The 15,514-nt window shown below is 42.0% G+C and overlaps 1 protein-coding gene across 1 annotated transcript in view; it reads left to right on the top strand.

Moving 5' to 3' along the window:
* Nucleotides 1-15,514, top strand: part of SUSD4 (sushi domain containing 4) — a 70,855-nt gene that overhangs the window by 35,855 nt on the left and 19,486 nt on the right. Inside the window, exons 3-4 of the mRNA XM_066316257.1 lie at nucleotides 5,619-5,831; nucleotides 13,099-13,278. Of these exons, the coding sequence (XP_066172354.1) occupies nucleotides 5,619-5,831; nucleotides 13,099-13,278 (393 nt within the window). The remainder of the gene's footprint in view (nucleotides 1-5,618; nucleotides 5,832-13,098; nucleotides 13,279-15,514) is intronic.

Raw genomic sequence — 15,514 nt, 5'->3', positions numbered from 1 at the left:
AGTCTGTTGCCCTTCATGCAAAGCTTCCATGTTCATTTTTTACTGCAGATGGGTCAGTTTGGTGCTCATGAGCTGCATTACACACTGATTCTTTTTGCTGCTATGATGATCTTGTGTTGTAAGAAGGATAAAAAAGCTTAATGGTGTTCTTGGTTTGATAGAACAGCTTGTGGCTTAAGCAAAATACCTGCCCTTGGAGGTCTTTTTCTTTTTCTCCTACAAAATGATTTGAACTTCTCCCTTTCTTCCAGCGGCTTGTCAGGCTGCCCTGGGTAAGGCTTAGCCAAGTGAGGAGGGATATCCAGCCCTGCTGGGAGTTGGGAGCGTGTTCTGCAAGGATAGCAAGGGAGGTTGTGATCCACATCTTAAACAGGGCAGCGTTTTACAAAGCTGCTGAAGTCTCAGGGAAGCTTAAGCACTAGTGACCCTTCAGGGATTAAGGAGAGTTTAGATTTTAGCAGGCATTTCACTAATGAAATCATAGCTTTATAATTAAATTTCACTTCGAAGTCTAGATGCTAATCGAAGCACATCCTTCCTTTTCTTGTTCCTGGGGTACATGGATAGTTCAATTAACATCATCCACAGCAAGGAAGCATAAACAGCCAGAGGCACACAGCGCTCTGCCTGCATGGCTTTCACAGAAACGGGGCAGAAACTCCTAAAGGGATGGAAACGACTTCTCCTTTGTACAAGACAAGCCAGCCCTTGGCATGTCTGCACTCGTGGCCCTTCTGTTTTAGTCCCAGAATGGCTTTTTACTGAAATTTGGCCTAAGATAACCTGCTCCTGCAGTGTTTACAGACTCCTTCTAAAATGTGCGTGCTGGCAGTCTGGTCCTGCCACAGTCTGTGGAGCCTCTGCCTCCCTCTGCTTCTGGCTGAGACAGATTTAGTGAACCCAGAAGCAGGTCTTGATGTACAAGAAGCCCCTCCTCCATCCTACTGAAGACAAACACTGAAAATATTCTCTATCTTTAATATTATTGCACATTGTATGTCACTTCTCATTCACTGGGTGCATGTAACAAACTGAAATGAGAGTGATGCCTCTGTTTAAGAATGAGTGCAGCCAGTTCTGAGCTCACATGCATCATCAGTGTGTCAGTGAAGTGTTTTATAGCAGCTTTAGAGGCAAAGAAGTCCATCAAATCTGGATTAGAAATCACCTTGCCAGCACCATGAATTTACAAGGAGCTGTAAGATAAGGAGGTGAGGAAAGAGGGAAACAAGGAAAACACAACATGAAACTGAGAAAAGGAAACAGACAAAAACAGATTTATGGGATGAACTGAGGGATTCTTCCTCCTGCTTTTTTTAGGTGTATCTGAAGCTCACTTGTGTCTGTCATGATTTCTTGTCATCACACATATGTAATTTTCCCCTGGATTCCAACATTTCAGGCTTTCCACTGGGGATGAGATGAATCATTTTATGTTTGAGAACATACAATGCAGAATTCTAGGAGCAATCCAATCAAGTTACTTGCAGTGGTTCATTTTATACCCCAAGGAGGGCGTTGATTATTTTTCAATCTTCTCGTTAGTTTTACATTATTTTACCTGACTGACAATACCAAGTAATTTAGGTAAAGTAAGCACCCATATAATATTCTTGAGGATTATCTAAAATAAGAACATTGCTATTTTCTGTTTGGCCCAACTATAGAAATGTGGTAAATTGGCAAATACTAAACCCAAAATATATTCTGTATCAACTGCATGCTTTGTTGGTTATAGTCACCTTATGTGCTCATTAACCTTGCCAAGAAGACATAATTGTCCATTATATTTTGCACAATATCCCTTAAAGGTGCTGTGATACAGAAAATCTGCAACTTGGACCAAATATTAACCTATTCTGATTACTGAGGCAGTTCCAGCAGTAATTGTGTGGTCTTTACTTTAGGGATTTAAAGCCATGCAATAGCATCCCATAAAGTTGCTGCTAATGATGTAGTATTGATTATGATGGCTGCTGGCCTTACTAAATTTTTACTATATAGGCAACATGAAAGTTTACTACTTTATTTAGCAAGTGTGTTGTGTAATTTTTACTAGTAGGTGGTGATGATGATTTCCCCTTCCCTCCTTTTTACCATGAGAAAAAGACCAGTAATTTTCTTTTCCTCAAAGACTCATTGAAGTGTTTGTCAAGAAAGAGAGTCCACTGTAGTTTGAAGTTACTTTTTATGTTATTTGAGATACTTTTTTTCCTGAAGGATTGCAGCTTTTTATTGTAGCCAAAAGACTGGCTTTCTCTTCCAAAGATTTATATTGTGGCTCTGGCTGAGAAGTTTTTTGGCTTTTTCATCAGGTTCTAAAGGGATTGGAGCATCTCATCTATGATCTTGGATTACTCCAACCATCAGAAAGTTACTGTATCACAACTTGCAGTAGCTGCTTTTAAATGCATAGTTTTGAAAAAGAAAAGAAAACAAAGATTGCGAGGAAAAAAAAGTTACCAATCTGTATCTCATCAAAGACATGTATTTACAAATTTTTGATAGGGTGGAGTTTAACTAGATGAGATTATATGGAAAAGATTATTATGTAAAGGGTTCAAATCGGCTGTAAATACAAAGGACTGAAAGATGACAATTCTCAGGGATGTTTGACTGCTGTTGTTCTTGAATATTGTACCAGAAATTTTATACTTTAATTGGAAAAGACTAATGGACTTAGCTGTCAGCTAAATAAGCTGTTGAAACTTCAGCACAGCTCTTGTGTAAGAGAGGGGCAGCCCTGGTGAAAATCAGAGCAGTTTCTGGCTCCTCTGGATGGTGGCAATGTCCCCTTTGGAACACTTGCAGTACCTGTTGTGCTCTGGAGATCCTCAGCACAGGGGCAGCCTCCCCACACCTTCCTCATATGTGTCCTTCCTCCTTCCCAGCCCAAGCACAGCCCTGGCTTCCCTGCTTTGTGCCTGGATCATCTTCATAAAGAAGCCTGACATACAGGTGCCTTCCACTGATTCCAGCAGGGCTTCAGTTTGGGCTGAGTCTACTGTTGCTACATATGGAGCAAAGTTGGGGTTAGGGGTTCGTTTGCTTTGCCTTCATGGCTTTACCATGAGATGTCACTGTATTGCATGTCCCATCTGCCTAACTGACTCTTCCCTGAGGCTTTTTCTTTCTTCCTTGCTTCAGGAACAAGCAAGGGAGCGATGATCCTGTGCCGAGTCCATGTGTCATCTCTTATGTGGTAGCTGAATAACAGCTGGCTGCTGGCTCTGTAGAAACTAGAGGGTGCATAATTCAATTTTCCCATTCGTGTTCCAGTTTTTACTTGGGAATTCCTCTTGGGGATAGATCTGTCTGCTCGCTAACTGCACTCGAGAAAAAGAACCTGAGAGACCAACACACTGCAAAAGGATCCCTAGGAGGAATTGAAATCTTTGCTTGTGAAGGGTCACCAGAAAAGTGGCAGTAGGGTCACAGAATTAGCCTGCACAAGGGGAGAAAACATTTTTGCCTTCTGTGTCGGGTTTTGTGCTGATGGGCACAAAATCTCGAACTTTGCATATTACACTTAATGAAAACTGAGAAATGAGCTTGGCTCTTTTTTTTTTTTTTTAAGCAGGCAAATTGTGTGTGACCTCAGCACCTTTTCTTTTTCTATGATGTTGCAGAGGCAAATTGGTAGGCAGTAGTGTACTTTTCCCTGATGCAGCTAGTGAGAAAGGACACATATCTCAAGGTGGGTTACAATATTCCTCGCCTGACTGCAAATTCCGAGATTACTGAAGTAACAAAATTGATCTAAATGTCATGTTATCCCTTGGTTTAATGGGAAATAATTAAGATCTTCGCTGACATTATTAAAGGATGTGGGTTTGCTGTCTGAAGCATAAGGAGCTTCTTTTTAATCTCCAGTAAAAATGGACAGCCTTTCTCTGTTAATAAGTATTGCCTACAGCGTGTAATCCCATGATCATAATGACTGTGCTTCTCCTTGTTCATCCCACTGGCAAATGGCAGAGTCTGGGCCGATTTGCATTGGGGGACTTGAGCTGTGTGACAGATGAGCAGGCGGGGGTGGAATTCAGGGACGTGTTTGACTTGGTCGCTGCACTGACCCTTCAGTTCCCAGGACAAACTGCACTGGATGGAGGAGTGCAGCTGCCCTGCTGCTCTTGTTTCAGCCAGCAGAGGGGATGCTGGTGAAGTGGAGAGGGAGGTCCATGGGTGTTGGAGCACTGCAGAGGGGCACAGGCTGGCTGTTGGTCATGAAGTTTGGGGTGGGTTCCGTCCATCAAGTCACCTGCTGGGAATTATAGCCTGGTTGGGGGCTCGGCACAGGACCTGGAAATCAGGAATGTGCAGTCCACCCTGGTGGACACCCGCAGTGTGTCCAGCCTCTGCTCACAGGAGCAGTAATGGGACATAGGACACAGTGGCTTGGTGTGGGCCTTCTGCTCCTCCACTAACAGCTGTCAGCCAGGGGACTGAGCAGAGACATTCAGTGCTTGAATGCAAGAGCCCCTTCATCACCTTCAGTGCTCTCCATTTGGCTGCCACAGCGTCACAATGAGCCCTTGGCAGAGGGAATGATTTACCCTCGGGAAACGGAGATTTATTTCCAAAAGTCCTTTACTGTAATATCTTCCTTCTCTCTGACTGCACTGTGGAGGCATCTCATTCTTATCATGCAGGAAGTGGCTGAGGCTCTCTGATACTATTCTTTTCAAATCAAAACATTAAAACTACCATGCAATGATTTTCACATTTTCCAGCCGTCCCTCCTGCTAGCATTAATTGCCCCCCTGCTGTTCCTGTTCCAAAGCTATTTGCTTTTTCTGTATGCAGCCCTTGTTCAGTGCTGCACTAAACCTTTGCTGCTTTGCAACAAAAAAAGCTTCTACTTATGCAAATGGCATTGAAATGAGTTTGATAAAGTGATAAACAGGCACATTTAATGATTGTAACTGTTGGGGTTTAGTTTGTTATTTTACAGTTAATTTTGTAGAGGTAAAGGACTTTACAAACTCCCTTCTGGTATCAGTGAAGTAATACAGCACTCCTGTAACAGTGTTTGGAAAGTGTGGTAGGGCCACCAAGCCAAAGTGATAAGAGGGTCACATCCATTCAACACCACAGTGTCCCTTTGCCCTGTGGCAGATCTCCATCCCATCTTGAAATATCCCTGTACTTAGCAGTTCTCCTATTTCAATTACTGTGTCTTTGGATGGCAGTTAAGTTTTCATGCCCCTTTATTTCCTCTTCCTCTCTGCTTCTGACACATTATTATTCTTACCAGTGACTGCACGAGACCTTCAAAATCCCACAGTCCCCAAAAGTAATTACAGATACATTACTGAGCAATCCCTGCTGGTAGGCTGGGTCAAGTGCTTTATTTTTATCCAGGGCAGCTACCGAGGAGTGTGTTGACTTCTGCTTCCCCAGCAGCTGTGGGGAAAGACAGGAGTGCTTCTGTCACCTGAGCATTTCAGCTGTAGCTGGGGCAGGGTCCTCTCCCAACTCTGGAGTTCCTGGGACCCGAGCAGGGTTCCTAGCGGCTGACATGGAAGATACAAGGTCCTCATGAAGCTAATGGATGAAGACAGAAACAGCATGAGGGGTAAACGAGCACAGTTTGATTGTATCTTTGTCTGACACAGGGTTTGATGACCTGCAGGCCTGTGCTGATCCTGGAGCTCCTGAGCATGGCTACAAAACGCCCAGTGCCGGCGTCTTCTTTGAGAGCGTGGTGGTCCGGTTCCATTGCCAGGAGGGATACAGGCTCAATGGCACTTCCAAAAAACTTTGTGTGAGACACTTTAATGGCTCCCTGAGCTGGAAACCCAGTGATAAACCTGTGTGCCTACAAGAAGGTAAGTCAGTTTTCTTCAAGCTGCTCACCATGTCAGTTCTTCTTACCGTCCATGTAGCATGTCTGTGTACATGTCTCTGGACAAAACACAACAGGCTGGAGTCCATTTCACTGTGTCTTATTTTCCATACTTTAATTTTCCATCCACAATCCTTGTTTGTCAGTTACATTTGTACCATGAGAAGCTGTGTGTGTTGAAAGGGACATAAAGATATATGAAAACAGAATTTAACCTCCCCTTTTAACTAGTTAAAAATTGATGCAGAGAGGAAAAACAACCTCCATTATAAGGTAACTGTAACTATTTATTAAAGCTGCCCACTTAATATTCCATTCTGCAGTATTTTACTAGGAAAGTACAATGTTTCCTATGCTACTGCTCCTGCTAATCAGGAATTTTACACAGCAGTATTTTATGATGTATGCATGAGTCTGAGTCAAGTAGCAAAATCAAATACACATAGACTGCAAAAGTTTAAAGCCAGGATAGAAGTTTACTCTGAGATAATTCAGACTATTATGGCATAAACCAATTTATTTTTATTGTATATTTGAAATTGTATTTGGTTTTAAATACTTAGTATGTTACACTGCTTTCTTCTTCTATGTTTTAGAGACAGGATTAATTTCAATTTTATAACTGTAAATTTTGGCCAAAGTACACCCAAGCAGGACAAATTATTTATTTCACCAAGTATATTAAAGATATAACCTGTCCTTGTTGTTGATTTATTTTTGGTCAACAGAGCTATTAAAGTCAACAGACATGAAAAGTGTGAGTTAAATAAAGTGTTTACATTTTAGAGTTGTGACTTCTCCATTGAAGACATTAGCCATTGCCTCATTGTCTTCATGGTGGAGCAAAATAAATTCTACTTCAGGTTATGTTTCACCACTTAAAATCAAATAAATACATGGACTTTATTCAGAGGTAGTCGAAGAGTTATGTGGCTCACAAATACACTTACTGCATAGGCTTATGCATCACTTAGCCTTTATGAAAACTGCAGGTACTTGTTCGTGATCCTGGGGGAATTGGTGTGAGCATCCTGTGCCAGGACAGGGATGTGCCACAATCGGGACACGCAGGGCCTGGGAAGACCACACTCAGGAGTGGCATGTGAAGGGAACAATCCTAAATAGTGGCCAGTGTGAAAGTGATGCATGAGATGCTGGAGAGAGTAGCCAGAGGCAGCTGGTAAGGAGTACATGGACTTTCAGGCAGCTGGCCTGTTGGCAGCGGAAATTTTGGTAATATATGTTCTCCTGGACATGTGTGAGGCCATGGGCTACTGAGCCATGAGGGGCACAGTCATGAGCTGTCCCATGAGGTGACAGCTGATGTCTAGAGATAAAGGTAGAGGGGTGCCAAGAGCACCTCATCATATGGTCACATGGGTCAGATTCAAAGAAACAGCCTGGTGCTTTTAAAAATAACTATGTATGAAAATCGTGCCCTCTTCTGTGACAGCCACTTTCCCTAAATGACCTTGTCTCTCATTTCATGGTTATTTAAGAAAAAATACATATAGACTGACAGCAGCCTGTGTCTAAACTGGCCCTTGGAACTACCAGAAAAAGCTTTAATGCTTGGAAATTCTGTTTCCTTAAGCACAGCAGGGAGCTAGGAATGCTGATGTGAATCTTTGAAATGTTGCCCGTATCATCCACTGCAGTTGTTAAAATAAGCATTAACGTGTTTTATTGAATATTCAAACCTCTTCCCAGGCCCTCCAGCCCAGTGGAAATCTGTGGAGGAAGTTTCTTATCACAGTGCCACCAGCAACAAAACTGCCACTAATGTCAGTGTGATCAACACTCGAGCCAGGTGTTTGCAAAAAAGGAAGGATGGGAAGATGAGAATGTGATGGATGATGTGACAGCAGTTGCTTTAGAGATAATAATTACTTTCCAGCACAAAACGCTTAAAAAGGATTGCTAGCCAATGCTCTGATCAAGCAAAGCACTTAAGCTGGAGCATAGCTGTAATTATGTGATTAGTCTTGTTAAAGTTCTGTGCTTAAAATTAGGCAGATGCAAAAATGCTTGTTATTATTTGGACCAAAGAGTAGGACCCTGATTTAGGATTTAGTGAAGCAAGTGCTTAAGTACTTCCCTGATTAACATTATAATAATACCTCAGGTATTAGATTACAGCATTAATTCTTCTTTCCAATGCACAATAGCACCACTGATTCAGGAGAAATACTAAGCAAAGGCTCAGTGGAAGTCCATGAGGCCTAAGCATTGGCTTAAGTGATTTTTAGACTGATCCTTTTGCACACTGGGAGCAGAATATCGAGAGAGGGCCATGATAGGGAGGTGGACAGTGTAGGAATGTGGCACATCTGGAGACGAGTTAAGAGAGAATTACAACAGGGTTTGTGATTCTCAGCTGTCTAATGACATACATAAAAGTCTTCATTGCAGAAGTTCTGTGATCATATATAGAAAGAAATTTGAAGTTTCTAGCAACTGCTGGAGAAGGGAGAAGTTAATGTTTTCCCATTCATCATTACCTATCACAAGGTGAAATAAACTTTATGCTGCATTTACCATTTACGGTGGGGGCTGGCTGCTCCGTGGGCTATGGTATGCTCTACACACATCTCATCCCAGCATATATAAATGTCAGGCAGTGCCAGCTGAGCTTGAACAGTAAAAACACTCCCTACTTTGGTGTTCATTTATTCTCAGGAGTTTGGGATCGGTGAAGGATAATTTTATGTCTATATGTTATGTACGTTTAATTGTCATTATGTGTTTACTAGCACAATCTCTAATCACAAATGGATGCTATTTACCAAAGGAAGCAAAGCAACCTGTTTCAGAATGTAATTGATTTTGGAACTAATACGTTTGCCTGGAGCTCTTCACCCAATCAATTTGATTTTATAGGTCTGTCATTTCTCGTTAAGAGGCAGGAGATTTTAAGTGTCAGGACCAGAATGAAGTTGCATGACTTGGTGCCCAATAAGTGCCCTGTCAAAAATCTGTAGGCTTAGAGTTATGTCCTTATGTTGATTTACAGCATGTTGTGACTGTACCTTTCATCAGCTCTAATACGGTTATGCACATAAATACCAAACCTCTGAGGTAGGAATTTTGTATTTACTGTTTAAGAGCAGTATGTCATGTTGTTCACACTTTAATCTAATCTTCTCCCACTGTGATAATGTGGCTGCTGAGGCTGTTGCCCTACTTGGAACAAATGCTAGCTCTTTCCTATGAGATTGAATCTAAATTTACAGTCTGCATGGAGATGGCAATGAAGCGAAGAGCTGTGCCCTCCTCTCCCTGTGCTTCTGCAGGCAGACACCTTGGAGATGTTCTTAGTGCCTCATTCTCCCACTGACAGGGATGATAAACCTGCAGTGAAAGTAGTGAACTAGTACATGGTTTGACTACAGCTTTCCTGTAGGACATTTAGCCCTCCATTTGCTTTGCCTTTGTCCCTGAGTCTGTGAGATGACTGAAATATTTTTATTTCCCCATCTCTTACTTGTCTTGCCCAGCGTTTGCTGATTCTTAAGCTTGGTTATGAGCACTGTGTGGATATGTGTAACCAGCCCACAGCTCAATGGCCACAGATCTTAGATGAAGTCTCTCTGCATCTGTTGCAATACGAGCAAAGACAGTAAAGTGTTATTTAATATGCGCTAAAATACCACTTGCCATCCACAGAACAATCCTAATAACAGAGTATTGGGATTTAACACTAGTAAAAAAACAACAACAACAACAACAACAACAAAAAAAACCCACCAAACTAAAACAAGAGACAATATTGCTCTTAAATGTTTACTTTGAAGAGCACAGGGTGTAGATGAGCTGACCCTGCATCAAACCAATTCTTCATGATACTCCTTTCATCCTTCATTCCTGTTTCTCCCTGTTCCAGCCTGCCAGCAGTGTGACTCAATGCAGTCAAGGCTAATTCCGAGACTTGTCCACAGTGAGATACACAGGAGCATCTGACCTCTGCATGCAGATAGTAGACATACATACAGCTAGTAAACAAAACAGTGCCAGAGAAGGGATTGGGACACTGTTCTTCAGTTGTACACACTCTTACAGTGTTGGAAAGTTCCTTGGCGTGGTTTTGGCCAACATTCAGCAGTAGTCCCAAGTAAATCCTACAAGCACCTTGGATTAGAATGGACCGGGAATAATTTTTGGATGATAAGGGCTCACCTGCAATCAACAAGCCATCCAAGGCCAGCTGGTACCCATGGATGGTGTGGCTACCTCTGTGGTCCATGTGCTCTTGGGAGGAGATGGGGTGATCTTCCTTCCCCATGGGCTGGAAGGAACAGTTCTGAGAGGCTCTGCATGGTTTGCACCTCAGCAAAACACTCTGACTATACTGTTTAACAAATTTTGTTCTTCAGACCAATTTTCTGTGATGGTGGACGCATTTGGTTTAGTAAAGCCAAGAGTTCCTATTGGACAAATCTTCATTAAAGTAAGGGCAAGGTGAGCCCTCGTGCCTGTCAGGCTGTTGAGCCTGCTGGCTCTACCCCACCTCTTTCTGCCCCTGCAAGATAAGAAATGTGTCCTTTTGGCTGGCCCATTTTAATACTCATACAGTAGATATAAGCAGATCATGTAAAACTGCCAGAAAGGGGTGTAAGTCACAGCCTTTGCTGTTCGATGCTGGTTAAAGACCATATATTCCCTTAAATGGTTTAGCAGCTTCCACAGATTTGCTGAGAAGGACTTAGAATAAAGTAGTTTATTTTCTAGGACAGGACATTTTAAAATTCAGTCACTTCCTTCTAGCTTTTCCACGCAGAATTGGTGCCAGCTAATCCAGTTGTTTGTGGAGAGGTGGCTACTGCAGTTTATGCCTGACTAAGTGCTAAACAATATGAATTTAGCCAGTGGGAAAGCATTTGCTTGCAAGGCATCAGGAAAAAGAGCTGTAATATTGTGGTCCATTGGTCTGGCATTTAGCTGGGGCTTGTAATAAGCCTGTTATCAAAGTCAGCCAGGATGTGGCAGGCAGAGGACAGCACCGTGAGCAACTTATCGCTGTTCTCTGCCAACATCTACCTGATTAAAATGATCCCATCTACAGCTGTTCCTTGGAATAATGGGGATGGAGCTACTGTGATAGATCATTGTTACAGAATCAATTTCCCCCAGTTTGAGAGTGAATTCTCATGTTTTACCCTGCTGTGTGTACACACACCTCCTTTGTTTGTATAGCGACAGAAAGAGGTTGTTGCAGGAGAGGGAGCTGTTCACTGACGTTATCTTCTGGCATCCATCTTCAGCCTCCTGCTGTGTGGCTGCCAAGCAGGTTCTCCATCTATCTCATCCCATCCTCGTGGGGTGCCCGGGACAGCCTCTTCATGACAGCATTTATGGCTTAGTGTAAGGCTTTTCTTCTGGGGCATCCTCTGCTGTCTTCTCTGCTGATTAACTTTGTAGAGAGAGAGAGAAAACTGTTCCATCTTTGAAAGCAATGTCTGCACCCTTGCCAATGTATTTTACAGCCTCCAGTTAGGGCATGGATCCTCCCAGACTTGTGCATTTATAAATGAATAAATCCTAAGAAAACTTCTTGCTGCAGTTTCTCTGCCTGCCTGGCAGGCTGCCAGCCCTTCCTGCTACCAGCAGCCCGAGGCACCTGCAGCAGCTGCCAAGAAGCTAAAAAGTAACAAGAGAAATGGAAGAATTTTTAACTAATAATGTGCTCAGTCCCCATACCAAAAAGTTAGCTAAGTACAATGTATTTTAAAAACATCCCTGTGATGGGAAGATACAAAGTATGTTTTAACTGGGAGAGCAACACTGTGTCCCCCTTCAGGATAATAAAATATAATGATGGGATCTCAGAGTAATAGATGTCCCCCAACTAAATAAAAACATTATGAAATACATTTGCTCTTAATAGTTTGTGAGTGCTAAATGACAGTTTATCTTTCTTCTACTTGTGCTTCTAAATAAACACAAGTGTGATAGTGTCACTATCACTTTGCTTAGTGCATACTAACAATTAATTGCTAAATACAAATTTAGCTTTGCCTCTTCCTCTTTAGCAAGAATTACCCATGAAAATGGCAGAAACTTTTTCTTCTATGCAAGTCTCAAGGGATTTCTTTTTTTTTATTTTCTCAAAAAATACAGTATTCCTCAATGAATATAATTATCTCTCATGGTAGAATTATTGAGGGAATAAAACAGCATAACACAGGGTTATAATATTTTTTTTGTCTTTCTTGTGTTTGAAATAATTCTTGGGTCTTGATGCCTGGAAACTTTTATTACCATCTCTGTCATGGATTGACTGCTGGCAGACAAGCAAAATTTTTTTCCCAATATTTAATCTTTCCCTGTCTTCTGTTTCATCTCACTTTGCCTTTGTGATGAGGATGAACCTTGAGTCACCTAGACTATTCCCTCATACCCTCTTGGCTTGTTTCTCAGTTATTCAGCATTACGAGGGGATTTTCCTCTGCTTTCCCTTTCCACTTTCCACATCTTTCAATTTTCTGAGTTTCATTCTGTATTTTGGTGTCTTTGGCACTGGTACCTAGAGTGAGACATGTGACTGACTGACACATGTGTCACAGACAGGTGTTAGAGCCCATCCCTGTATATCACTTCAGGTTTGCAGGCCCTTCTTGAGAGTTTTCTACAAGCACTCAAGATACTGCTCAGGACCCTAAACATCATGTCCTCTAATGGCATATGAATGCAGGCACACAAAACTATCTGGTTTAAAACATAATCAAGGAGAATAAAGGGAAGGCATTCTTATGATGAACTCTGTGGAATGGAGCTGGATAAACCCTTGTGAATGTACCTGATTTTCATCTGTCTCTCTGCTAAAAGTGCAGCTTTTCTGTGTTCCTTGTGTCATATCTGTATTTTATCTTTTCTTTTGTTCTGTCCTTAGTTCTGTCAGAGTCTGCCTTCGCGTGGAGCCTTGGGATAGTCAGACTTGGGGGTGTATTTTGCACACATGATGAATGGAGGGCCAAATTTAACCAGTCTTCCTAAAGGCTCCTAATTTTGTTGGTTTTAAAAAGGCTGGGGGAATGATCCATTACTGTATCCCTTCAGCTTCTCCTACAGTGCTATAGACTTCATAAAATGGTGGTTTACTAGGGAAAGGGTGTTTTTACTGAAATGCATGTATTTTCCAAACAGTTTAAGCAGAGCACTTGTATTGAATGCTAACTTCTGTTTAAGAGCTTGATTACTGAATAGCTAGCCATGTTTTTTTAATTAAGTTACTATTTCTTTTTCTCATGAAGTCACAGATTGCCTTGTTCCACATGTTGAAGATGCAGAGGTTCATAACAAGACATACAGGACTGGCGATAAGTTAATAATCAGCTGTCATGAAGGATTCCAGATCCGTTACCCTGACTTAGACAACATGGTTTCCATATGTCAAGACGATGGAACATGGGATAATCTACCCATATGTCAAGGTTTAGTACTCCAGCACGTCCTGTTTTATAGCTCATGCATCTTGTGATAGTTTGCCAATATTTTTTCCTACGGTTGTAAGAATGTCAGTGATCTGATAAGCTCCACAGTGCAGTGTTTGACTAGTACTGCTGCTAAGATTTTTTTTTTATTTCTCTCCCCCTTTGCTAACTCCAGGAAAGATGTTGCTTCCTGAAAATTCCCATGCTTATAATACTACTTTAAATACTGCTTTTTTGTTTGCAAAGCTCAAATCTGACACAGATACACTGCATCAAAAAGTAAAAAACAACCAAGGTAATCAGTCAGAAGTTCTGAATGCATCTTGCATTTTTTCACCAATGAATTTGTGGAAAAATTTAAGCTTCTAACTGCACTTTATCTTCCTTTACCTTGTGCAGAGGGCAGGGGAAGAGGAGAGAAACTGGAACGTGTTCTTCTGTCAGAGTTTTCAGCAGAGCTGTTGATTAGATTCACAGTCCATTAAACGTTTACGTATTGACTGGAAATTCAGAGTGTGCACAGGGATGATTTTGACCAGAAAAAGCCATTAGCCATAGAATTAGAAATATCAACAGCATGGGATCCCAGCTCAGCTTAGACTGTGAGGAATGGCTGGGGGTAAGCCAGATTTAGTGAATGGAAATTCAATAACCCTGGGCTCCCTTTCCCTTCAGATTTCTAATAAGCACGTCTGAGTACCACTGACTCCGCTTTAACCAAGTCACGTCTTGGTAACAAGCTTGGCCCACTGAACAGCAGCCAGAGATTCTAACTGAGGAGCAGACTGGGTTAGTCCCAACTTCCCTCAAACCCATCTGTCACCTCATAGAGCTAACACTCCTCTGCAGGCACCTAATTGCACTGTCACACCAATTTGCAGAGTCAGGGCAAGCAGGCAGGGGAGCTGGGACACTTCTCAGGAGCAATAATAGCACATCAGACTGTCCCCCAAGATCTTGCCTTTGACTATGGCAGAACCTTAGACATATTTCCAGGCTAGCTCAGCATCTTAGATGCACACATTGTATCTGAACAGGCCTAACAGCAAAGGGGACATTTTGCAAAACCATAGCAAAGCAGATGCCAGTTTTGGGGTACCTTATCAGCCATGGCATCAGGTGTGGCAGTAGGAAGTGTACAGCCCCTCTCTGTGGGGGTGCACCTCACATCTAATTTAGGTAAATTAAAAGACTCTTGCAGTAGGGGGAGATGAATGCTTAAAAGATTGATTTGCAGATGCTGTATTTGCCAGAGATCCAGGTGCAAACTTTGTGACAGGCAATATTTACTGAGTAAGCAGAAGTACCCCAAATACCCTTGGCTTGTTATTTCTATTGCTGTGTTTACACTGTGAAACACAATCAATTGCTCCTACTCAATAGTCAATATTAATTGCTTTTCAAAATGAAAGCCCTGCTAATAAAAGTTAAGAAATCAATTGCACAAGACCCAAGTGCTGTGATTACCAGGCAGGCAGAGAATAGGCAATTCAGATTCAAGACCCATGTTTTGCAAAATTCCAGAAAGTTACTGCAGAATTCCAGAATTTCCTTTTTGCCACGTCAGGCATTGGTAAGATCAAAGCCACTTGTCTGCTTGGTCCAGGTAGGCTGTCAGTTACACTTCTACAGCCCTTTGATTACAAAAGGCAGGGGAGTCTGATGACACTAAGATGCTTTTTTTTCCTTGCCAGAGCAGTGGGGAAGGATTATAGAGTGTTTGAGAATCTAACCTCTATTTTTGCCATGAGATAATAATATTAATTACCGGTCTGGAATGATGTTATTTAGCCAAAAATGTCAAAATGAAGTTTTTCAAGCAGCTTGACTAGTTTGGAGACGTAGGAATTTTCACAAATGCTTGGCTGTCATTCAAATTCAAATAAATCTCTGTCCTGCATGACCAGGAACATAATGAGCATTAAAATTCTGAGCCAGCAGGACCAAATTTTCCCAGATACAGTTCAGAGAAGAGTAAGCTTGGTCTTGCTTGGGCAGTCTGTGCTCTTTTTGTCCCACTGGGGGCTGCTTATGTCGTCCTGCTCGATGGGGTTCTCAGTTTGCAGTAATTAGTGTGTTGTGTGTGGGGCATTCTTGATCAGGGCAGAAGCAGCAGCCAGCAGATAGGATGTCTGGGGCTTTATTTGAGCAGGGACATAACCAGCTGCTTAAACAGCTATGAAATCATTGCTCTGGTGGTACAGCATGCTGCAAAAAGCTTTCAGGCTTTTTCTTT

The sequence above is a fragment of the Sylvia atricapilla genome, chromosome 3 (genome assembly GCF_009819655.1).
Source record: "Sylvia atricapilla isolate bSylAtr1 chromosome 3, bSylAtr1.pri, whole genome shotgun sequence".
Taxonomy (NCBI): domain Eukaryota; kingdom Metazoa; phylum Chordata; class Aves; order Passeriformes; family Sylviidae; genus Sylvia; species Sylvia atricapilla.
The sequence above is the reverse complement of the archived record's forward strand: the minus strand, read 5'-3'. Positions and strand labels throughout refer to the sequence as shown.